Genomic DNA, 26,660 nt, shown 5'->3' on the forward strand with positions numbered 1-26,660 from the left:
GAGGGTGGCACTGAGTTATGACCTTACACAGCAGTGGCACTAACCTATGACCTTAACACAGAGGGTGACACTGAGTTATGACCTTACACAGCAGTGGCACTAACCTATGACCTTAACACAGACGGTGGCACTGAGTTATGACCTTAACACAGAGGGTGGCACTGAGTTATGACCTTACACAGCAGTGGCACTAACCTATGACCTTAACACAGAGGGTGGCACTGAGTTATGACCTTACACAGCAGTGGCACTAACCTATGACCTCAACACAGAGGGTGGCACTGAGTTATGACCTTACACAGCAGTGGCACTAACCTATGACCTTAACACAGAGGGTGGCACTAACCTATGACCTTAACACAGAGGGTGGCACTAACCTATGACCTTAACACAGAGGGTGGCACTAACCTATGACCTTAACACAGAGGGTGGCACTAACCTATGACCTTAACACAGAGGGTGGCACTCAGACCTTTAACCGTGTTTGTGTTGTGTCACAGATGAAATATTGACCAGAATAGTTTGTCATTTATCACCTGTCGTTATGATCAGGAAATTCGTGTCTGTGTCTTGTTTTAGTGCGAGAATGGCGATGAAATTGTACCGAGACTTGACACCCCCACACACCCCCCCACACATCCCCCACACACCCCCACACACATCCCCCACAGATCCCCACACACTTCCAGACGTCAACTCAGCCACGATCCATCTCCATAAATCTTAACGCAATTTCTTCCCTCATCTTGGTCTTCAGTAAGGGTGAAAGTCTCAACCCTAAAGGATGTGAGTTTCGTCTCTAGTGTCAGGGGGAGAAGGGCACAAAGAACGCTCCCCTTTTGTCTATTGGTAGTATATCACACTCTCTCTCTCTCTCTCTCTCTCTCTCTCTCTCTCTCTCTCTCTCTCTCTGTGATTGGTATAAATTGGATTGTGGATTGGGACGGATTCAAGATGTATGGATTGTGTGGTGTGGATAAAGATGGATGCTCGAGAGATCGTAAGATGGATTTACTTTGTTTGGTTGATGAGAGAGAGAGAGAGAGACGGAGAGAGAGAGAAAGTATAATCCACCCACATATCTCACCTGTAAATTAGTCATTAATTTAGTACAGGTAGAGACAGGTACACCTAGTAGTAATTTGGGAGACAGATTGACCTGTCTGGCTGTAATGACCCCAGATGTGGCTTGTAAGGTCAGGTCATGTAGGCTGATGAGGTGTTGCAGAGAGAGAGAGAGAGAGAGAGAGAGTCTTAAATAACGTTGGTATATTGTGTGATTATTATTATTATTATTATTATTATTATTATTATTATTATTATTATTATTATTATTATTATTATTATTATTATTATTATTACCACTATAACAACTACCTGAATCATCATCATTATTCACTAAAGACTTAATTACCACCCAGGTAAGGCTACAGGTAACCTTTACGACATCAAAGGCTTCCAGAATAGATACGATAGATAATATTCCTTTGACGTCAGCTGATGAAGTCAATATATGAAGTCAGAGAGGAAAGCCAATGTGTATTAATGATTTCTTGAAGTTAGTGGGTGTCTGTCTGTCTGTCTGTCTGTCTGTCTGTCTGTCTCTGTCTGTCTGTCTGTCTGTCTGTCTGTCTGTCTGTCTCTGTCTGTCTGTCTGTATGTGTCTCTGTCTGTCTGTCTGTCTGTCTGTCTGTCTGTCTGTGTCTGTCTGTCTGTGTCTGTCTGTCTGTCTGTAGGGTGGGGGTGAAGCCAGAGGTGTTCGTTTGGGGGCGGGAGGGGGGATTTGAGATGGGGTATTATGATGGGGAGGGGAGAACTGTACCAGTTTGGTAGGGTATTTAGGGGAGGAGATGTGGGTAGAGGAGGAGATGAGGTGGGGAGAGAGATGGTGTGGTGGGGAGGGGAGGTGGGTGGGGAAGGAGGTGGAGTGGGGAGGTGGTGTGTGAGTGGAGAGGAGGTGTAGGTGGAAGGAGGTGTGGGTGGGGGAGGAGGTGTGGGTGGGAGGGAGGTGTGTGGGGAGGAGGTGTGGGTGGGGAGGGTGTGGGTGGGGAGGAGGTGTGGGTGGGGAGGAGGTGTGGGTGGGGGAGGGAGGTGTGGGTGGGGAGGTGTGGGTGGAAGGGGGTGTGGGTGGAGGAGGGGGGTGTGGGTGGGGAGGAGGTGTGGGTGGAGGTGGGTGGGGGAGGGTGTGGGTGGGGAGGAGGTGTGGGTGGGGAGGAGGTGTGGGTGGGGAGGGAGGGTGTGGGTGGGGGAGGGTGTGGGTGGAGGGGTGTGGGTGAGGAGGTGTGGGTGAGGGAGGAGGTGTGGGTGGGGAGGGAGGTGTGGGTGGGGAGGGGAGGTGTGGGTGGGGAGGAGGTGTGGGTGGGGAGGAGGTGTGGGTGGGGAGGGTGGGGAGGAGGGTGTGGGTGGGGAGGTGTGGGGTGGGGGAGGAGGTGTGGGTGGGAGGAGGTGTGGGGTGGGGAGGTGTGGGTGGGGAGGGTGTGGGTGGGGTGGAGGTGGGGGAGGGAGGTTTGGGTGGGGAGGGTGTGGCTGGGGAGGAGGTGTGGGTGGGGAGGGTGTGGGTGGGGAGGGAGGTGTGGGTGGGGTGGAGGTGTGGGTGGGGGGGTGTGGGTGGGGAGGGAGGTGTAGGTGGAGAGTGAGGTGGAGGGTGGGGTGGAGGTGTAGGTGGGGTGGAGGTGTAGGTGAGGTGTGGGGAGTGGGGAGGTGTGGGTGGGGGAGGAGGGGGTGTGGGTGGAGAGGGAGGTGTAGGTGGGGTTTTTAGGAAGAATTTGTCGATGGGAGGAGATGATTTGGGGAGGATACGTAGATGGGGAGGAGGTCTAAATGGGGAGGTAAATGTCAAGGAGTGTAGATGATGATGATGATGAGAGGTGGGGTGGGGAGGGGAAGGAGCCATCACAGGGAAGGAGCCATCATGGGTGGGGAGGGAAGGAGCCATCACAGGGTGGGGAGGGAAGGAGCCATCACAGGGTGGGGAGGGAAGGAGCCATCACAGGGTGGGGAGGGAAGGAGCCATCACAGGGTGGGAGGGAAGGAGCCATCACAGGGTGGGGAGGGAAGGAGCCATCACAGGGTGGGGAGGGAAGGAGCCATCACAGGGTGGGGAGGGAAGGAGCCATCACAGGGTGGGGAGGGAAGGAGCCATCACAGGGAAGGAGCCATCACAGGGTGGGGAGGGAAGGAGCCATCACAGGGTGGGGAGGGAAGGAGCCATCACAGGGTGGGGAGGGAAGGAGCCATCACAGGGTGGGGAGGGAAGGAGCCATCACAGGGTGGGTAGGGAAGGAGCCATCACAGGGAAGGAGCCATCACACACATCTGGCACAATGTCACCACAAGACTGGCACCATTTGTCCTGCTTATCGATCTGTCTGTCAGAAGCCTCAGGTGTGGGAGTCAATTTTTGAGACCTTCTGAGTGTCTGTCTCTCAGCTGGAGATACTGAGAGAGACCTCGTCCTCTTCCCTCCTCTCCTCCTCTTCCTCTTGAGTCAGCTGGCACTGTCATGGCACTTTGAGTCAGCAGTGTGTTGTTTGTGAGTCAGAAGGCTGTGTCAGTGTGTCATGGCATCTTCAGGCACTTATGAGTCAGTGTGATAGTATTCTGGCACCTTGTGAGTCATCAAGAGTGCTACGATGATAGATCACAGTGCCACTACCTCCTGGAATAAATGCCACGAGAGTCTTAGCAGTGCCATGATATTACTTCCAATTACTAATCCTGACAGCCTTACGTACGACCCCTGCCAAGAGGAGTCGTTGAGATACGACCTCTCTCAGTACTAGCCCCTCTTTGGTCATCTGTCGCCGCAACGTGTATAAAATTGCAACATATTTTTCAGTGGGAATTATTAATGCAGGGACTTTTGAGTAAATACATGGGGAAGGAGAGTGGGAGGGAGGGGAAGGGTAGGGAAGGGAAGGGTAGGGTAGGGAAGGAAGAGGGAAGGTTGGGGGAGGGAGGAAGGGGAGTAGGGAAGGGAGGGGAGGGAGGGTAGGGAAGGGAGGAAGGGTAGGGAAGGGAGAGGAAGGGAAGGGAAAGGAAGAGGGGAAGGTAAAGGAAGAGGAAGGGAGGTAAAGGAAGGGTAGGGAAGGGAGAGGAAGGAAGGGAGGAAGGGAAGGGTCGCTCGCTGTTTGCCCCGGTGGATCGCTAATATAACCATTATTTATGAGGCAATCGACCACACACACACACACACACACTCTGTAATAACCAGGAGAGAATCAGCTCGGCTGAAGACACCCCACATATTTAGGTGACAAATGAACATAATTGGGATGCAAATTTCATACCTGGAGTAAGACGTGCCGAATAAACACGTCTTACAGCTTAATAGAGACGCCACGATAAGACCACACACACACACACACACACACACACACACACACACACACACACACACACACACACATCAAAACAAAGATAGTGTTGCCAACTGTGTTATCAAGGTATTACGTGTTAAGGGGAGCTCTTATTTGTCATGTTGTTTTCTATGTTGTGTTATGTGGGCGTGGTAGTGGGGGTGGTGGGGGTTTATGTGGGCGTGGGAGATTGTGTGTCTGTCTGTCTGTCTGTCTGTCTGTCTGTCGATCAATAAGTTACATGTCTCTTGTCTAAGTTCAGAGTTAGAATTGCGTTTCCTTGTGTATTGTGGTCATGTCATGTCTGTCTGTCTGTCTGTGTCTGTCTGTCTGTGTCTGTCTGTGTGTCTGTGTCTGTCTGTCTGTCTGTCTGTCTGTTTACTCAGGTTTAATCATCATTTTTTCATCCACTGTTAAACCACGTCGCCACGCTAAACTTAAACCCGTTTTATTACCAGGGTTTAACATAAGAATGGTGATTGCGGTACTGTCTTAAACTTGGTGATTGCGGTACTTTCTTAAACTTGGTGATTGAAGTACTGTCTTTAGGCTGGTGATTGATGTACTTTCCTAAGGTTGGTGATTGAGGTAATTTTTGTCTCTTATTGATACTGGTTATATTAGAGTCTTGGTGTAATTTTGACGCCATTTTGGGGGTAATTTGAGTACTTGCGTGATTGCGGTGTCATCTTGTAAAGTGTACATAGTAAAGTCATCATTGCTTTCTAGTAGATTAGTACTCTTTTGGCGGTCGATGGAATTAGTACATTGTAGGAAGGAAGTACTTTTGTAGGGACTCAGATCAAGTACAGTGTGGGTATTAGTAGATTGAGTACAGTTTTAAGTAGTACATTTGTGGGAACCCGTAGATTGAGTACAGTTTTAAGGAGTACATTTGTGGGAACCCGTAGATTGAGTACAGTTTTAAGGAGTACATATGTGGAAATTCGTAGATTGAGTACAGTTTTAAGGAGTACATTTGTGGGAATTTGTAGATTGAGTACAGTTATAATATATTAGCACATTTGTAGGATCCCCTGAGTACATAGAACTATTTGGAATACTTGTGGGGTAAGTGTCGAGGTCCTAGGTCAGGTCAGATCAAGTCAGGTCAGGCCAAGGTAATCGTGTGAAGCCTCATTTACACACAAGTTATGACGTAGTGATGTGACCTGAAATGACCTTTTGATCTTAAAAGAGTTAAAAGTTCAAACGAGTGAACTGTCATATTCCCCTCTTCCTCCCCTGAAAACCTTAACCTAACTGAACTTTGGAAATTTTGGTTAGGTTAGGCTATAGTGGGAGGAAGGAGGGGGGCTCTTAGGAATGGGTGTGTTTGACCTTCAACTAGAGCAAAGGTCATATATTGAGAGGTCATCTGGGAGAGATTTGACCTTTCTCTGTGTGTGTGTGTGTGTGTGTGTGTGTGTGTTTTTAGAGGATTAAGTAAACAGGTTCGCATATAAAGTGAAGTTTTGAAGTGATGCCAGTAGCCCCAGAAGCTGTTTGGACCACATCGGCATCAGCGGAGGACTACTCATTAAGGAACTACAGACATACAGTACAGAGCTCACAGTTGCTACATTAGGTGAACAGGGAGAGCCCAGCCCAGCCCAGCCCAGACCAGCCCAGACCAGACCAGCCCACACCTAGTTTTGCCTCATTAGCGTGAAAGGCTTCCGGCTGTTGTTATCATGTCTTGGCCTCATTAGCGTGAAAGGCTTCCGGCTGTTGTTATCATGTCTGCCAAAACCAATGGGACAGTTATTTTGGCCAAGACTGATTCCTTCCTGTAGACAGATTTTAGCAAAGAGTTTATCCCATGTTCGCTACGGCCAAACAATCCCAACTACTCCCTGTGTTGTGAGGTTACGACACCCTACACGTGTATTCTGGTGTGTTCTACCTTTTGGACAACTCTCGTGTGTGTTTCTCTGTCATCAGCACATAGTTGTTCCTAGTCTAAGTCACAACACATGATTGTTGTTGTAAAGAAGACACAGTGATGGTGTGCTGTGTCCTAACCTCACACTACAGGAAGAGTTTAATGTTTCATGTAGTCTGGTGTATAGTAACGATATTTAAACTAATTTTTTTTTTCTGTGATATTTGTTGATTTTTTTTTTTTTTTTTTTAAATAATTAAATAGTGTGTATTGATAAAAACCGCTTGTGTACCCCGTGGACTTATTAGTGCTGTACTGTACCCTTGTTCCTTATGCCCACAAAACTCTCCACGACAAGAGGCCTAACTGTCAAGGCAGCTCAATACTCACATGCACGGTTATGTTCTAATTTATCACAGCTTCAATATTGTTTTATAGTCAGTTTTAAGCTGCTGAATTTATCATAAAAAAAAAAGATTTATCGGTTTGATTTTTCAACAAACAAAAAATATTATGTACATTTCAGCAAAAAAATATTATAATAGGCATGTTTTATTTCGTCACCAGTTAAAAAAAAAGGTTTTATAGATTAGACAAAAAAAAAGAAGTTTATTTGTTATGTTTTTTCCAAGCATGGGTGAGAGCAGGAGTGCCTGAGGAGTAACCTGTGCCTCTCTCTGTTCTCTCTGTAGGCCGGGCGATAACCCCTTCTACAGCAACATTGACAGTATGCCTGATATTCGACCCAGGAGGAAGTCTATACCTCTCGTCTCTGAGCTGGTGAGTACGAATTACCTTTGCCTTACGTGCTTAGTTCACTCTTGGCATCCTCAGCAACCTCTACAATTCATGGACTTAATTTCCTCAGTAATCTCAAAAAAATTAAAGGAAGATTAACTGTTAAATGGTCATCTTAAGCAAATTGGTTGTTGTTTTGTTTTGGTGAGTCTGAGGGGATTCACTTGGCAACCAGCAGCCAATCAGCGTCCATGAATTGCACACTGGTTGCTATGAACGCTGAAATTGGCCGTAGCTTAATGAGCGTTCGAAATTGGTTTATTTTTAACGAGTATTTTCTGGATAAACAACAGTATATGAGTTAAAACTGATCAATATAATATAATAAAGTCTACTGTGATATGGTGCCACGTTTCACTTACTCTTCTTGTGGTCGATTATACTGACATTATTATTATTACGTCACAAAATACTGTTGGTTTATCCATAATTACTCTACTTAATAATTAAACCATATTATAGTTGTTTTAACATTTAGCATTACTTAAAACAACCTTAATATTTCTGGAATACGAATATAATACATTAATATACATACTATGAGATATATATATTTTTGGAGTTCGTATCCATATGCATTATTGACAGACCTCGTAACAATGTAAAAAAAAATACTACTTTGAGAATTAGTATTAATTTCTATGGTATAGGAGTAATAAAAGATATGCTTGTAAATTGTGTAAGTCATAATATGTAGAAATTATGTCTTTATCGAATGTAAATGGCATATTGCTTACGTCACTGGAGTCTTGCATACGTCACTGGAGTCTTGCATACGTCACTGGAGTCTTGCATACGTCACTGGAGTCTTGCATACGTCACTGTTACAGGGTCTATGTATGTCTTTGTATATTAATGTTGTTTTTTTTCTCGTGTCTTCCCATGCTGCAGGTTCTCAAGGTACAAGTTCTATCTCTTGTTGACGTGATTTATGTAGTGTTTTAAGCTAGTGGTTTTTTTTTATGTTTTAATGGGATTTTTACGTGTGGGTTTATATTCAGTGTGTGTGTGTGTGTGTGTGTGTGTGTTTTGAGTTAGTTTTACCTGTCTAAGGCCAGATATACCTGTCTAAGGCCAGATATACCTGTCTAAGGTCGAAAATACCCGTCTAAGGACAGATTATATTTGTCTAAGGCCAGATATACCTAAGGCTGGATATACCTGTCTAAGGCCGGATATACCTGTAAGGCCGGATATACCTGTAAGGCCGGATATACCTGTAAGGCCGGATATACCCAAGACCGGATATACCCAAGGCCGGATATACCTCAGGCCGGATATACCTCAGGCCGGATATACCTCAGGCCGGATATACCTCAGGCCGGATATATCCCAGGCCGGATATACCCGTCTCACCACTACCACTAACTCCCGTTTACAGAGCATGTGTACCTCTTAGCTCCAGATCTTAAAAAAAATTATTATTTACCCAAGGCTTCTTCAGTGGTACGCAGTTTGGTGTCCGTGTTTGTGTTGCAGATAATGCATGCAATAATGGCAGCTCATAGTGTGTCCTTTTTTAATTAATTATTATTTTTGATTAATTATCCAGGTGTGTAATATGGTATTTAGGTGATAATATTCAGGTTAATTGGCGTTGTATTATTGTATTGTGTTGATTTTTAATTATGTGTTGTATTATGGGAATTTATTGTTACCTGTGTTGATTAGATACAGTATTGTATATAAATCAATGCTTTATTAATACTTATATACTAAATACAACAATACAATCATATAATATTACATTTAAATAGAAACTCAATATTCTATTAAAAATTTATTCTGTTCTACCCACAAATTTATTCTACTTGATCTAAAATATATTCCAATATATAAATTTATTCTCCTGAATTTTATCGCATCTGAGGATTTTTTTTAGCTTATTAGAGAAGAGAATAAATTTTAGGCTCTTGTAGACAAATTTATTTTATTATTATTATTATTATTATTATTATTATTATTATTATTATTATTATTATTATTATTATACTCTTCGCAGAATGGTTAATAAAGCAATTTAATGTCTGTCTTGTGGCTAATCAGATAAATATTTTCTAATAATATTGTTGGTATATAAATGTTTCATGTTTTCTTTATTGTTGTTGTTATTGTTATTTATTTATTTATTTTTCCTTCCCATTTGGCTGCTACGTGTCGCCCCCTCCCCTCCCCTCCCCATCTGCCCCTCCTCCCTTATGCCCCCCCCCTATGCCTCCCCCTCTCCCCCTGTCCCCCCCTCCCCCCCCCCTTCGCCCCCACCTACGTGGCGGTCTGTTGGTGTCTGACTTCAACCCATGAGAATGACAGACTGACAGCACCCTCTCAGACTGACCCCTCTCAGATTGACAGCACCCTCTCAGACTGACAGCACCCTCTCAGACACCCTCTCAGACAGCAGACCAGCACCCTCTCAGACTGACAGCACCTCTCAGACTGACAGCACCCTCTCAGACTGACAGCACCCTCTCAGACTGACTCCCTCTCAGACTCTCAGACTGACAGCACCCACTCCTCAGACCGACAGACTGACAGCACCCTCTCAGACTGAGCACCCTCTCAGACTGACAGCTCTCAGACTGACAGCACCCTCTCAGACTGACAGCACCCTCCTCAGACTGACAGCACCCTCTCAGACTGACAGCACCTCTCCAGACTGACAGCACCCTCTCAGAATGACAGCACCCTCTCAGACAGCACCCTCTCAGACTGACAGCACCCTCTCAGACAGCACTCTCAGACTGACAGCCCTCTCAGACTGACAACACCCTCTCAGACTGACAGCACCCACTCAGACTGACAGCACCCACTCAGACTGACAGCACCCACTCAGACTGACAGCACCCACTCAGACTGACAGCACCCACTCAGACTGACAGCACCCTCTCAGCCTGACACCACAGATGACGTCACAGTCCCAAAGATGGCGCATCCTGTGTTATGATTTGTGTCTCTTTATGACAGTCCCTCCATATAACGGACTTCTCTAGCCATATAGTCCGTTAAATGGAGGGTTTCAAGGAATGGATCCTCGATATAACGGACTTTTTCATCCACATTGTGCGTTAAATAGAGGTTTCACTATATTCTTCTTTTATCTGTTAACTAAGAATTATTAAAAGAATAGAGTAATTACTTTAAATAGTGAGATAATTTAGTTGATGTTATTGGAGAAATGAAAATTATAATGACAATGATAATGATGGCTGTTATTATTATTATTATTATTATTATTATTATTATTATTATTATTATTATTATTATTGTAGTGAAATAATCCATAATTTTGGACATTGTGGGAATACAACTCAATTTCGTCCATATAATTAATCTTCCATCACCCTTTCCTAACCCGCCCAACCCTTATTAATAAAAGTAAACACACACACACACACACCACACACACACACACCACACACACACACACACACAGCAAAGAAGATAATTAACAATAATATTAATTTGATGATGAACTAGATCTTATGTGCTCCTCTCTCACCATGATCGTGTGTACCGACAATATCTCCATCGTCCGTGTGTTTGTTTGGTATTCACGTTCATCATTCCTCCTCATTCTCCTTCAATTCATCTTCCTGTGTCCAGTTTATTGTAAGTATGAGAACAAGGCAAGGAACTGAGAGCCTGGTGTCAAATAGGGTGCTGGTTCCGTCCTAAGTGTGTAAAATTGGTTTAGTTTTCCCTGAATCGCTTGGGGGTTTTCTATAATGCAGACCCGTTTTCTTTTATTTATTTTTTTTTTAGAGTGAACTTAGTTTTTAATGTTTAGTTTCGCCTTTTTTTTTAAGGTGGGGAATTTTTTTCCTATTTTTGTATTGCATTTTATTTTATTTAAAGGGTTTAGTTATATCTTTTGTTTGGGTAAGTTACGTTTTCTATTGATGATTCAGCTCCGTTTTCTGTTGAGGTTTAATCGAGGGGGAACTTAAGCTAGTGTGTTTTTTTTTACAAATCTTCTATTAACTATCCTTTCCTATTCAGTTTGTTACCTATTCGTCATCCATATTTAGCCACGCCAAATTACCCCAAAATAATCGTAAATTGATTTTCATTAGACTTACGATAAAATAATGTATTTGTTTACTCTAGGTTCGTTACGAATTCAACGCCATATTTACCCACTATAGACACACTGTGGATTAAGTTACATGTGTTCAAGTGTGAATCTGCAACCATCATTATTATTCACGTCACAGTAAATTTATTAAAGTTACCCCTGTATCCTCTATCGTCCCCGTTTTCTATGAAGTCATTTTCTTTTATGGGGTACTTGTATATTGTTTTAATTAATATTGCGTATCTTGAACAGGTTTTAATTTATAAGATGAAATAAACATATTATAAATAGCATCAAAAAATATTATCATAGAAAAAAAACTGCAAAATTAATATAATCTAAAATGAAATTATAGAAAAAACACGATATTATACCATTAACTATAAGAGCCCTGCAGAGAACCATTCCCAGCTAACTACAACAATTATAGGTAGATGAGCCTATTCTAGCTGGCAGTTACTTCATGAATTATAGGCTAATTATTGCCTTTTTAAATTACTTGATATATATAATTTCCCAGTGTAGTTTTTACTAATTCGCCAACATCAGCTGTGTCTAAGGGGGAAATTATCACAGCACTGGGAGGCATTTATAGTCATTTAGCTAAGTTAACCCCCTTCAATTATGATATTCCTCTCTTTTCTTTGCATTTTATTAGCTAAGGACGTTACATACCTCCGTTTTCTATGCATTATATTGACTCTGGACGTTTTGGTTAAGTTACCCCTTCAATTAGTATATCCCTCCGTTTTCCTTCCATTCTATAAGCTAAGGACTTTACATTCCTCCGTTTTCTATGCATTATATTAGCTCAGGAAGTTTGCATAGTTAATTCCTTCAATAACTGCCGCCCTCCACTTTCTGTGCAGTTTATTGGCTCTAAACGTTTTAGCTAAGTATCTCCTGAAATAACTACCGCCCTCCATTTTCTTTACGATTATTTTTGGTTCGTTTGGGTGAATTACTTCCTAATATCTGTATCAAGTTCCGTTTTCTGTGAGGCTTTATTTTGACTCATTTAACTAAAGTGTTACCCATCTTTAGTACCTCCTCCCGTTTTCTGTGAGATTATTTTGGGTTAATTGGCCAAGTTACCCCTGGCATCTCAACCTTGTTCCGTTTTCTTTCGGGTTTTTTCTTTTTTATTGGGTAACTATATCATTTTCCCTGGCTTCTACTTTCTTTCTTTCTTACTTACTTTCTTTCTTTCTTTCTTTCTTTCATGAATTATTCTCCATTTCTCTCTAGTTCCTTTGAATGTTCTCTGATTTTTTCTGTAAATCTATCTATCTATCTATCTATCTATCTATCTATCTATCTATCTATCTATCTATCTATCTATCTATCTATCTATCTATCTATCTATCTATCTATCTATCTATCTATCTATCTATCTATCTATCTATCTCCTCCAGGCTAGGCAAGAACACGCTAAAAATATATCACTAGGGGTCAAAATTAATCCCAAATACACCAGATATTAGACCTTACGAGACCAGCTCCTATTAACCCAAGGTTGTATGTCTGTGTCTGTCTGTTTAGTTCTGTGTCATGTTGGCATTTGTCTGTGGTCTTGTTTATTTGTTTCTTTGTTGTTCTTTATATCTCCCTAAGACCTCTGCCCCTCTTCTTTGCCTGGTCAATAATTACCTTTGACTCGTGGTTTTAAAAAGGTCTTGGTTTTTATTGTTTTTTTATTCAGGTTCGTTCTGACTTGGTGATTTATTTCCCTTTTTTTTTACGATGGTGTTGAATATAAACGTTCCTTAAGCGATCTTTTGTCCGATGCTTTTTTTGGTTTTTTTTTTCGACTTTGTGGATGTGACGTCACGGTGTTATTTTTAAGAAGATGATAAGATTTGTTTTATTTTGTAATTTGTTTTTAAGCATTTTCTTATTTTGTTTACGTTGTGGATATGACGGATTTAGTGTAAAACTATAAATAAAATAGTTGTTTGCGGTTTTGTCTGTTATGCTTTTTCATATTGCATTGTAAATATTGCGGCTTTTATATAATATAGAATCTTAGGAATTTTATTTTTTGGTGATTTTTTTTTATGCTTTTTCATATATTTTTGTTGTTTTCATTGTATATAAGATGGAGTCATCTTGCTATTGAGGAAACTTAAGTCACATTGGTTTTATTTAGAGAATTTTCATCGATTTTTATAATAAATTAAAAAAAAAATTGGTTTGGAGACAATTCGACACTGAATTTCTTGGCCTAAAGCATTTAATTCGTTCTCTTCTTTAAATATCGATTTTTAGTGATTTTTTTAAGTAATCTGTAAATTATTCTTCCTTTGATTAGATTTAGTTTTTTGTAAATAATTAAATTTCGATATATTAGACTTTTTCAGTGTATATATATTGCATTTTTTTCTTTATTCAACCTTTCTATATCAAGAATGTCGATTTTAACCTTCCATTGACCTCAAATGACACTTGATATGACGTCAGAGGTTGACCTATCCTGACCTACACCTGTCCAGTGTTAATGTAGCGAGGTTGTCTATATCTCTGTCACCACCACTCATAAACGTAACTGTCGATAGCTTTTAGCTGTACTGAAGCTGAAACGAATGTAGTTTCAGTTAAAATTACGACGTAGCTTCAGCTGAGAACACTTAGCTTAGGTGTTGGTTGTTTCGTCCGATTAATTAGTTACCTGTGTTCAGTAATATCGTATGTATGATCGGGTAATAATTAGTGCCGTTAATCGTATGTAATCATTAAATAGTCTCACTCAATTCAGTAACCCAGTAAGTCGTGTACAGTTTGTGTTAACAGCATCACACTTTATTTCACATGTCAGTGCACTTAAGTTCACATGAGCACTTAACGGCATGTCTTCTCACACTTATTAGTAGACCTCAAAATATTTCAGTTTCCCCCCAGAAAGAAAATCGATTTTTTTTTTAGATTTTTATCATTATTTAAATTTCCTAAATTCTTTCGCAATTCTTGTATTTCCCTATTATCTGTATGTTCGTTATTGTTTATTATCCTTATTTATCGATTAATTATTTAAGGTGATTATAGATTACTTGGTAATATGAGGTTAGGTCGATTTTTTTCTTCAAGTCTCCCCTGAATTTCAAGCGGCGGTCAATTCTCTGTATAGAAACAGGTCGCTTAAACTCCGATTAGGTATCTCATTCCCTCCTCCCCCATCCCCCCCTTCCCACTTCCCCCTTTCTTTCAGCGTTCCTCCTGGCAAAATACTCCCCCCTCCCCCCTCTCCCCCCTCACCCCCGTGTTGTGTTCTCACCTCACATCACTCCCTCATTCCGCTCAAAACAAGTGATCGATCGCATCTGTTAGTGAGTGATCGACTCTCCATCACCCCCATAGGCTATAGCTACTGTAGTGTCCTGTGTTGGTGGTGCATGGCGCATGGGTTAAACTCAACAGGGCATTAACCGTGCCTGACGCATGACTGGGGCATTAACCCATAGTAGTTGTGAGTTAACCGCGAATGATGCATGATTTTTTTTTTCTCGTTATTATTATTACGCCATGAGGTTGGTTATGCCTTCCTCAATAACCTTTCTTTCAGGATGTGACCTTTATTGACCTCTGTTGACCTCTAAGGGGCCAAAATTATTTAAAGTGAATAAAAATGTCTCGCTGCCACCTCAATTCTGTGCTATCACCTGTCTCACTGTACACTATGCCTATGTATATACTGCTATATTGTTCCTCTATATATATATCATCTCTTCTATAGGTTGAATTATCTTATATAATAATTTAATTTGTTATAATGTATCAGTTTTTGGTGATTTTTTTTTTTTTTTTCCATATTTTTTCTTCATGTAAAATCTCTCTCTCTCTCTCTCTCTCTCTCTCTCTCTCTCTCTCTCTCTCTCTCTCTCTCTCTCTCTCTCCACCTTTAATCACCATATTTTTCATTATTTTATTTACCAATCATCGTTCGTATTTTCTTTCTCTCTACCAATCATCGTTCGTATTTTCTTTCTCTCTACCAATCACCGTTCATATCTCTTTCCTCTTCACCAATCATCGTGTTTTTCAGAATCTTATCCACCAATCACCGGTCATTTCCTCTTTACTATCCACCAATCACCATTCGAGTCTCCTTCCTATCCACCAATCACCGCTAAATATCATAATCAATGAACCGATGCTAACCAAACTATCCAGGTAAGTCATAACAGCCACTTCACGTTTGTCAATCCATCTATCCACCTCTATCCATACTTATTCAATCCTTCCTTAACCATTTATTATATATTTTTTGTATTATTATTATTATTATTTAGCCTGACAACGACACCGGTGGCATCTATCTATCTATCTATCTATCTGTCTGTCTGTCTGTCACAACGTCTTGGAGATAGTGAGTTATGGGGTCAGTAGGTCAAAGGTCAAGGTGAGAATATTGATAAAAAGTTGGGTTTAAGGTCACTGGGTTAGGTTAGATTAGGTTAGGTTAGGTTAGGTTAGGTTAGGTTAGGTTAGGTTAGGTTAGGTTGGGTTAGGTTGGGTTAGGTTAGGTTAGGTTGGGTTAGGTTGGGTTAGGTTAGGTTAGGTTGGGTTGGGTTGGGTTAGGCTAGGTTAGGTTAGGTTGGGTTAGGTTAGGAATCAAGCTAGTGAGGTCCTTAGGAACGAGGGAAAGCAAGTGCAGTTATCGGTCATCTGGTAGCGAAGAATCTTGACGTGTTTCAATCAGGTGTTTTTTTTTGTGTTCTAGGAGGTAAACATCGGTGTTTATTTGTGTTTTTTTTATTTATTTTTGGTGTTTGTGTTGGAGAATGATGTTTGTTTGTATGTTAAAGGGGATATTTAGGCATGGTTATGGGTCGTGATTAAAGATATCTCTCTCTCTCTCTCTCCTCTCTCTCTCTCTCTCTCTCTCTCTCTCTCTCTCTCTCTCTCCTCTCCTCTCTCTCCCTCTCTCTCCTCTCTCTCTCTCTCTCTCTCTCTCTCATAGGAAACATCATCGCCATATTGGAAAATAATAATCACCAGGGTTGAGGCTTTGTGGTCTTTTTTGCCTCAGGCTTCGGGTCTATGCATAGCTGATGATGTTTGTTTTTGGGGAAGGGGGAAGAAGGGGAGGAGGAAGAAAGGGGAGGAAGGAGGAGGGATGGGGAGGACTGCATATTTTTTCCCCAGGAGTTACTATGCATATATTAGATTGACTCTCTGGTTTCCCGTGACAAATGGAGAGCGAGAATGGTATGGGTGTGTGTGTGTGTGTGTGTGTGTGTGTGTGTGTGTGTGTGTGTGTGTGTGTGTGTGTGTGTGTGTGTGTGTGTGTGTGTGTGTGTGTGTGTGTGTGTGTGTGTGGGCTATATTACAGTCAGGGCTAGTTTGCATTCCTCCATTGGGCACTGTAGTAGGGACTATTTTCTAGGCTATATTTTCAACAGTGGGGCTATAATTTTTTTTTTTTAACTTAGGATATCTCTCTCTCTCTCTCTCTCTGTCTGTCTTATTATCTTAACCTTTTTTCTCGCTATTCTTATCTCTCCTCTCTTCCCCTACTTCTCTCTTCCACTGTTTATCCTTCTTCTCTCTCTCCCTCCTTCAAGAAAACATCAACATTGTCTAAGAAAGCCATTTATGTTACGTGATCCCGCAGGTAAACAAAAGGCTTACCTGTCCCTAATTACTGCCTTGGTGGTGTGACGTCATAGTATCTAGGCGGTGTGACGTCATAGTGTCTAGGTTATGTGACGTCATAGTCTTTGTTTTCTTTGTCTTTACTTTCTCCTTCATTTTGCGTGTGAAAGAAAGTTTTTTTTTATCCTCGTGTGCCAGAAGACTGCGAAGAGAAAGTGTTTGGGGGTTTTTCCTTTCTTTCTTTCTTTCATCTTTCATTTTTCTTCTTACTTTCATTTTGCTTTCAGATTTTTTTTGTCTTATCCATATCTCTCTCTCTCTCTCTCTCTCTCTCTCTCTCTCTCTCGTGTTTACGCTAGTTTCCCCCTCCATCATCACCCGTTTTCTTTCATTTCTTCCTCTTCGTTGTGTCACCTGCGTCACTACCATTAATATAACTACCATTAGAAATTTTTCCCCCCTTATGTACCATTATATTATTACTTGGATAACCATTAGTTCCCTTTATCATTATTATTAGTACCATTGTCATTATTTCTCCATTTCTGTCATTATTCTGGCTACCATTGTCATTATTTTCCCATTATGTCATTATTACCATTATTTCTCCATTATCTGTCATTATTCTGGCTACCATTGTCATTATTTTCCCATTATGTCATTATTACCATTATTTCTCTATTATGTCATTATTCTGGCTACCATTGTCACTATTTTCCCATTATGTCATTATTCTGGCTACCATTATTTCCCATTACCATTATGGCTGTATTACCATTGATAATATTTCCCCCATTATTACCATTACTATCTGATCACTACCATTTTTTTACCCCCCTTCATCTACCATTATCTACCATTATTCTTACTACCATAACCATTATTTTTCCATTACCATCATGACTGTATTATAACTCCCATTATTTTTTTCTCCCATTTATCGACCATTATTGATATTCCCATGACTTTTAATCACCCATCCCATCTCTCTCTCTCTCTCTCTCTCTCTCTCTCTCTCTCTCTCTCTCTCTCTCTCTCTCTCTCTCTCTCTCTCTCCTCCCCCTTCCTTCGTGATTACTCCTTTTCCTTCCCCTCCTCCTGCTCCCCCTTCCCATCTCCCCTCTTCCATATACCAATACGATGTAACTAATTCTATTTTGCTTCTCTCCCTTCCTCTCCCCTCGCTCGATGCTGCTACAGACGATGGCAGCTACGAAGAGAAATGCCGGGTTGACGTCAGCAGTTCCCAGGGCGTCACTCAACGACGAGGAGCTGGTGAGTAACCCTCCCTACCCCCTCTGTCACTCATAATATCTCCTCTGTCACAGACACTCACAAGGCCACTCATAGGAAATCTCTCTCTCTCTCTCTCTCTCTCTCTCTCTCTCTCTCTCTCTCTCTCTCTCTCTCTCTCTCTCTAATTCTCTTCCAAGACCACTCACAGCATCTCTCTCTCTCTCTCTCTCTCTCTCTCTCTAATTCTCTTACAAGGCCACTCACAGCATCTCTCTCTCTCTCTCTCTCTCTCTCTCTCTCTCTCACACACAGACTGGCACTTATTTTTACTATCAGTGTAAGTGGTGCCACAAACACTTATTTTGCACCCTTAAGCACACTACAAGTCACTTATGAGTACTCACAAGCACTTATGAGAACTTACAAGCATTCTTAGACTCACAAACTCACAGAAACACTCTCTCTTTTAAATCATGTCTCATAAAATACTGAGACAATGCTAAGACTCACAAGAGGGTAAATTTACCTATGTGTCATCCTTTATGAGTAATAGCTCTCATAAATAGTAAACTCATAGCTGTAAACCTCTCCTAATACTTTACTGAGATGTATTTTTTGAGCATATTACTCATAAACGCTCCATTTTGAGAGAGCTAATTAATGCATAAGTAAATTTTCTCCCATTGTGAGTAATATAATGCCGTGTAACTTATGTAATTAACAAGGTCATTAGGCTAATAAGACTGCCTAATTAACCCCCCCCAGATGTCATTATCTCTTAATTATAAGGTGGAATAGAATAATTAGCTCAGTGTCTCACAATTAGGAGTGTAAATCTCTGAAAACCTATCAGTAGTTTCATCTCTTTAAATATCTCAAAAAAAATCTCTCAAATTCTCTCTCACTTAACTTTTATTATCTCACAAATGTCCTAATGTCTCTTATGTATACCTAAGAGATATTCAAATTTCTCTTAATATCTACAATTCTTTAATTATCTCAAAATATTTCTCACTCTCGACCTGAAGAGATTGGTCAGACACACTATATTCTCATTTGTCTCTCACCTGTAATATTTATCTGTTTCCCTGTAGTGTGATAAATTAGACTCCTTATATAGCTTCCAGGAACTCAGAGAGGGAACTCACTCCCCTTAATAGTCACTCCCTCTAGCACTCACGTTCTGCCTTCTGCGTTACTCACACTCAATCTTAAAAACCTGATTGGCCCTTGATTCAGGTTCAAGTGGTATCTGATTGGCTGGCTTTCTGGCTTTTAGCTTTGCCATATATCAGCTCCTCTTAGCTTTGATATTTTATCCTATTTAGCTTTTGGGGCGTTTTTTGGACCATTAGGGACGAGGTTAAAGGGTGGAAAGGATTCGGGTGGGGGTTTCATCCGTAGTGGTTCGAATCTCAATGAAATTGGGGTGCGAATCATTACCCCCTTTCCCTTGGATGTAACTAAGGGATAATCCTCTTCCCCATTAGTGTTAATTCCTTTGATCCTATTTTCCCATTAGTGGAATCAATAGGTTTGTATATAAGTAACTCCTAATGGTTTTTGTATTTCCCCCTTAACTAGAGACTGATATAATGGGTTACTCTCTTCACCCATTTAATGAACGTAGATTTACCCCTTAGTTGGTCACATTATCTAAGGGGTGATATGTTAATGCTTTTGTATAGATCTAGGACCTCCCCTTAGTGTATTAAAGGGTATACCACCTCCCCTTTAGTGTATTAAAGGGTATGTCATCTCCCCTTAGTGTAGTAAAGGGGTCATATCAATCTCAACCTACCCCTTTCCCCTTAATGAGTCAAAATGGTAGAATTTTTCCCCTTAAGCATTACATCTCCCCTTAGTGTGAAGAGGCAGTGCTTGACACCCCTTAGGTACCCATTACTCCACCCTTTAAATCTAACAAAGGCTTAAACTTCACCCCCCCCCCCTTTATATGACCAGAGAAACAAGTAACAAAGGGGCAATGTGACTAAGAGTGGTGACTACAAAGGGGAAACAGACAACGAGTTACGTCCTGTTACGGTATCTAGCGGCCGTAACAACCGTAACACGTAAAGGGAAAGGGATGGAAATGTTGAAGGGTAGTTGTGATAGTTAAGTAAAGGTTGGGGGGGTGGGGGGGAGGGGGCTTGCTAATTGCTCATTTTCTGACTATCTTTCTTCCTTATCTTTCTGTATTTTAATCTACTTTACCTCGGCTAGGTGCCAGTAAGTACACAAGTTACAATTTTTACTTCTAATTATTATTAATTATGAATATCCGCTATGATGATTATAACTATTATTATTATTTTTTTGATCTTGTATATATGAATTTATCTCATTTTCAAAGTTTTCATTCCATTTTTTTGTCATTGCGTCATTGCGTCATTCATTGTCATTGCGTCATTCATTGTGTCATGTCATTCATTGCGTCATTTGTGAGTTATTGACATTACCATTATTTGTATTGACACTTTCTCATGATTATTGACACTGCCATCTTTTGTGACACTTCCCTGATCTTTCATCCGACAGTAGCGTCACACCATCTATCTGTCACACCATATGTCTGTCACACCATCTATCTGTCATACCATCTATCTGTCACACCATCTGTCTGTCACACCATCTGTCTCACACCATCTGTCTGTCACACCATCTGTCTGTCACACCATCTGTCTGCCACACCATTTGCCTGTTACACGGTCTGCCTGTTACATCAAATTGCCGTCACGCGTTAGTAACATAAATAGATTCTCGTCACAGACCGTCACACCCCCGTCACACTACAGCAGTATGTTGTCACCTGCCGTCACAGGTGCTGAACAGGTGTGTGGGGGGGTGTTATGGTACTTATACCCTTTTTCCACACAGCGTACTTAATATTGGAAGAACAAATACTGTCAATGTATACAGCCTTAACAACATCAACCTAGAGAAGACGACTTGTGAAAGAGACCTAGGGGTACTTGTAGCGGACCTACGGCCTAGAAAACAGTGCGTTAATGTTCGAAATAAGGCAAACAGAGTATTGGGTTTTTATCTAGAAGTGTAAGTAATAGGAGGTCTTGCAACTATATCTTGCGCTAGTCAGGCCGCACCTCGATTATGCGGTTCAGTTCTGGTGCCCCTATTATAGAATGGATATCAATTCACTAGAGTCGGTGCAGCGAAGAATGACAAAAATGATTCCGGGACTTAGAAGCCTTCCATATCAGGATAGGTTAAAGAAACTTAACTTGCATTCCTAGAAAGACGAAGAGTGCGGGAGATATGATAGAAGTATTTAAGTGGGTGAAAGGAATCAATAAAGGGATATAGATAAAGTTCTTATAATATCCGAGCAGGATAGGACTCGAACAACGGATTCAAGTTGGATAAGTTTAGGTTTAGGAGGAGATAAGAAACTGGTTCACAAATAGGGTGGTGGACAGATGGAACAAGCTGTAACTTTGTAGTAAGTGCGGAACTCTGGAAAGTTTTAAAGAAGGCTAGATAGATTCATGGATGATAGAGGTGGTAGTAACTCTCGACAGGAGCTGCCATGCACAAGCCAACCGACCTATTGCAGAACTCCTCCGCGTTCTTCTCTTTCCTCCCTCCCTCCTCCCCCTCCTCTCCTTCCCTATCTCTCTCCTTCCCTCCCTGCCTCCCTCCTTCCTTCCCTCCTCTGTATTGATCTTGAAGATAATAAGTATTGCCAAAAGACCTCTTCCTCCCCTCCCCCCCCACTCTCCACCCAGGCACCATAAGGCACTAGGCACTGTATAAGGAGTGCCAATTACTAAGTGGCACTGTTCACTCATAACCTTCCAAACCCGTAAGCAAAATGGAAGCCTCCGCGGTGTTTCATTCAGATTTAGAACCGATTTTAATCTGAGTAACAATACGTATTTGAGTCAGATTTCGAACATGTAATAATCGGAATAACAATACATATTTTTATCCGATTTTGAACATATTTTGGTGGAATTACAATACATATTTTTATCCGATTTTGAACATATTTTGGTGGAATAACAATCCGTATTTTAATCCGATTTCGAACATAATTTAACAGGAAATAGAACTCGGTGTTTTAATCTGAAATTTGACGTATTTTCAGCGGAATAAAAATATATTTCAAAATATATTCAAATTATTATTTATTCACCCGGAATGGATATATTTCAATCTATTTCGTAATTTGTGACATAAACGAAATATATAACGAAATACGGTATAGTTTTACGTTATATATCTGGCTTTGTTATACAGGTTGTGTTATAAAGGCTTCGTTATATGAGGCTTCGTTATACAGACATTTCGTTATGCAGAGGCTTCGTTACGCAGAGGTTTTGTTATATAAGAAACTTCGTTATAAAAGCTTTCGTTATACAGAGGCCTACGTCATACAGATAAACAATATAAAATAACTAATATATCTACGTAAATTAAATAGACAATGAAATTAATTACCTGACATACTAATTACATCAGGATAATTAATCAGGGCTAATGACCATAACTAAACGGGATTACTTATGATTCACTAATTATGGCCTAAGAATAATTATTTATATACTAATTGAAGCAGTAATTATATATATATTTAATTAGTTATAGGTGTCAAAGGTGTGTTTATATACGATGGTGGTGGTGGTGATGGTGTCACCACATCTCACCATCACCTCACTATCCTACTACCATCAGTCACTATATCTTTCCTTCACTATATTTGTCACCATACATGCATCACAACACACAGTCATCACATGTTCACTATATGTTTACTACTGGGTTACCATACGTTCACTCCATGATCACGCAATCAATCACCACGCAATCAATCACCACACTCATCACTCAATCACCACGCAATCAATCACCACACACTCATCACTCAATCACCACGCAATCAATCACCACACACTCACCCCACGTTCACCAGTCAACCAACCCGTAAGAATCATCACTTATCACCACGCTATCAATCACCACACAATCACCACTCAATCACCACGCAATCAATCACCACCCAAGCACCCTACAATCACCACACACACTCACCCCACGTTCACCAGTCAACCAACCCGTAAAAATCACTACTTATCACCACCCAATCACCACGCAATCACCTCATTCGTTAGCATGGGTCTTACAGCAGTGTAGTGAGCGATAATGATATGTTAACTAGAGAATGAGGCTGTTAGCAACAATATAGTGATGATCCTTGTAGGGAGCTGGTGATGAGGTGGCTCCTGACACCAGGCTCGGTGGACGAAAATAACCTAACCTAACCCTTCAACAAAACCACCAAAACCCTAACCTAACCTAACCCTAATAAGCCCAAACCTTAACTTCTACCTAACCCTAAAAAACCTAACATAACCTGACCTGACCTGACCTGCAAAATTAAATAGTCGGTTTTTGAGTCAAAGGTAAGGTAGGTAAAAATTTATACCTCAGCTTCCTCCCCTTCTTTTCTAACTCCCAACAGCTTTGGTACCTTATGATAAATATTATTATTATTATTATCATCATAATCATCATTATTATCGATTATTATTATATATATTTTTTTATCATAAACACAATAGAATGAATTATTATTATTATGATTATTATTATTATTATTATTATTATTATTATTATTATATTTATTTATTTATTTATTTTTTTGCAATTGTACAGTGAAAGTATATAATAGATTTGGCTTGGATAATTTTATTTCAATAGCTTAGTGAGTTAAGTTACGCTATTGATCTTGCTTGTTGCCTCCCCTCCATCAGTTCTTAATTGAAATATATATTAATTAAAGCAATGTTATGTTGAAATATATAGAATAGCCTATATATATATAATATTCATTGGCTCTATGATGACTCTGTATATATTTATTTATATATATATATATATATTTGGTCTATATATATTTTGTCCCTTGTATCATTATGAACATTGTGTGTTGCATGTTGATTGTGTGTGTGTGTGCCTCTTTTTCAATCGTGTGTCTGTATGTTGCTTTTGTAGTTGCACTAGTTGCAGTAAGTCTTGTTTTCTTCTCTTGTGTCTAATTACTAACATATAACTTGCCCCCATTGCCCTTACCTTTGTCTTCCCTTGCCCATCTCCAAGAATTATCAATTTGGCCATTTATTATTGCCCCCTTACCCGCCATCGTTATTCTATTCATTATTGCCCCTTCAAATTCATTATTGCCCCTTCATTATCCATGCTCCTTGTCTCTTCTCTGCCTTCTCTGCTCTCATTGCTCCTAATTGTATTGCCTTCGTCTTCTAATTATTCCTTCAGTCTTCTATTATTGCCCTTGTATTTGTGAATATTGCCTCTTCATTTCCCTTATTGCCACTCTTTCGTCCCATCACCTACTACCCTTACTACCTACTACAGTATTTACACCTACTACCCATCACTCCAGTATTCCTTCACTACTACCATCTCCAGTGTTCATTCACCTACCATACTACAGTATTCCTTACCTACCACCATCACTCCAGTGTTCCTTCACCTACCACCATTACTACCAGTATTCCTCCCCTACTACCATCACTACCAGTTTCCATCACCTACCACCATTACTCCAGTATTCGCGCCTGCCACCATTACTACCACCTACTACCAGTATTCCTACACCACCATCACTACCAGTATTCCTTCCTACCACCATTACTACCAGTATTCATTACCTCCACCATCACTACCAGTATTCTTCACCTACCACCATTACTACCAGTGTTCGCCCACCTACTACCATCACTACCAGTGTTCCTTCACCTGCCACCATCCCTGCCAGTGCTCATTACCTACAGCATCACTACCAGTGTTCATTACCATCACTGCAGTGTTCATTACCCTGCATCACTACCAGTGTTCATTACCTCTGCCATCTTTCACCAGTGTTCATTACCTCTACCATCACTACCAGTGTTCATTCACCTGCCACCATTACTACCAGTGTTCATTCACCTACCACCATCACTGCCAGTGTTCATTCACCTGCCACCATCACTACCAGTGTTCATTACCTACCATCACTGCCAGTATTCATTCACTACCACCATCACTACCAGTATTCCCTCACCACCATCACCACCCAGTGTTCTTCACCTACCATCACTACCAGTATTCTTTACCTGCCACCATTGCTAGTATTCATTCACCTGCATCACTACCAGTATTCCTTCACCTACCACCATCACTGGCAGTATTCCTTTACCTCTACCATCACTACCAGTGTTCATTACCTGCCACCATCACTACCAGTATTCCTTCACCTCTACCATCACTACAATGTTATTACTCTACCATCACTACCAGTGTTCTTCACTACCATCCTCTGTTCATTCACCTACCACCATCACTGCCAGTGTTCATTCACCTACCACCATCACTGCCAGTGTTCATTACCTACCATCACTGCGCCGCCACTACCATCACTACCAGTATTCATTACCTACCACCATTTTCACCAGTATTCCTTACCTACCACCATCACTGCAGTCGCTTCACCTACCACCATCACTACCGGTTCCTTCACCTGCACCATTACTGCCAGTATTTCACCCCTACCACCATCACTACCAGTGTTCCTTCACCTACCACCATTACTACCAGTATTTCACTCCACCATCACTACCGGCGTTCCTTCACCACCACCATCTTTCTGTTCATCACTACCACCATTGCTACCAGTGTTCCTTCACCTACCACCATCCTTCCAGTATTCATTCACTACCACCATCATCCAGCTTCATCACTACCACCACTACCAGTATTCATCGCCTACCACCATCACTGCCGGTATTCATCACTACCACCATCTTTCACCAGTGTTCGCTTCCTTCCACCATCACTACCAGTATTCGTACCTCCACCATCTGCCAGTATTCATTACCACCATCCTGCCACTACTGCCAGTGTTCATTACCTACCGCCATCACTGCAGTGTTCATTACCTACCACCATCACTGCCAGTGTTCATTACCTGCCACCATTGCACCAGTGTTCATTGCCTGCACCATCACTGCCACTCGGTGATATTCACCTCCATCACTGCCAGTGTTCATTACCTACCACCATTGCTGCCAGTGTTCATTACCTACCATCACTGCCAGTGTTCCTTACCTACCATCACTGCCAGTGTTACACCTACCACCATTACTGCCAGTGTTCCTTACCGCAATTGCTACCGGTATTCTTTCCTGCCCTTCACCACTGCTACGTGTTCATTCACTACCACCACTACTGCAGTATTCCTTCACCTACCACCATCACCAGTGATTACCACCTACCCCCATCCTGCCAGTATTCCTTCACCTGCCACCATTCTGCAGTGTTCATTACCTGCCACCATCACTACCACTACCAGTATTCGCCACTCACCATCACTGCAGTATTCCTTCCCACCACCATCACTACCAGTGTTCTTCACTACCACCATCACACCAGTGTTATTACCTACCACCATCACTGCAGTATTCGCCTGCCTGCCACCATCACTGCCAGTGTTCATTCACCTACCACCATCACTGCCAGTGTTCATACCTACCACCATCGCTACTACCAGTATTCTTCACCTACCACCATCACTCCAGTGTTCATTCACCTACCTCCATCACTACCAGTATTCATTACTACTACCATCACTGCCAGTGTTCATTACCTGCAATCACTGCCAGTGTTCTTACCTACCACCATCACTACCAGT

The 26,660-nt window shown here is 41.3% G+C and overlaps 1 protein-coding gene and 1 long non-coding RNA gene across 2 annotated transcripts in view; one reads left to right on the plus strand and one right to left on the minus strand.

The window, feature by feature from the left end:
* LOC121876475 (protein unc-13 homolog A-like) overlaps nucleotides 1–18,051 on the plus strand; it is a 28,981-nt gene extending 10,930 nt beyond the window's left edge. The window contains exons 3-5 of the mRNA XM_042381576.1: nucleotides 6,936–7,023; nucleotides 7,933–7,941; nucleotides 17,909–18,051. Coding sequence (XP_042237510.1) covers nucleotides 6,936–7,023; nucleotides 7,933–7,941; nucleotides 17,909–18,019 — 208 coding nt within the window. The 3' untranslated portion in view covers nucleotides 18,020–18,051. The remainder of the gene's footprint in view (nucleotides 1–6,935; nucleotides 7,024–7,932; nucleotides 7,942–17,908) is intronic.
* On the minus strand, nucleotides 71–471 carry LOC121876476. Its single transcript, XR_006090771.1, has 3 exons — nucleotides 447–471; nucleotides 143–233; nucleotides 71–111 (listed from the first exon to the last, which is right to left on the minus strand). It is a non-coding gene; the product is annotated as an uncharacterized LOC121876476 (long non-coding RNA).
* Nucleotides 18,052–26,660: the final 8,609 nt, after the last annotated feature.

Source organism: Homarus americanus, unplaced genomic scaffold, assembly GCF_018991925.1.
Source record: "Homarus americanus isolate GMGI-L3 unplaced genomic scaffold, GMGI_Hamer_2.0 scaffold38613, whole genome shotgun sequence".
In the NCBI taxonomy this organism is placed as follows: domain Eukaryota; kingdom Metazoa; phylum Arthropoda; class Malacostraca; order Decapoda; family Nephropidae; genus Homarus; species Homarus americanus.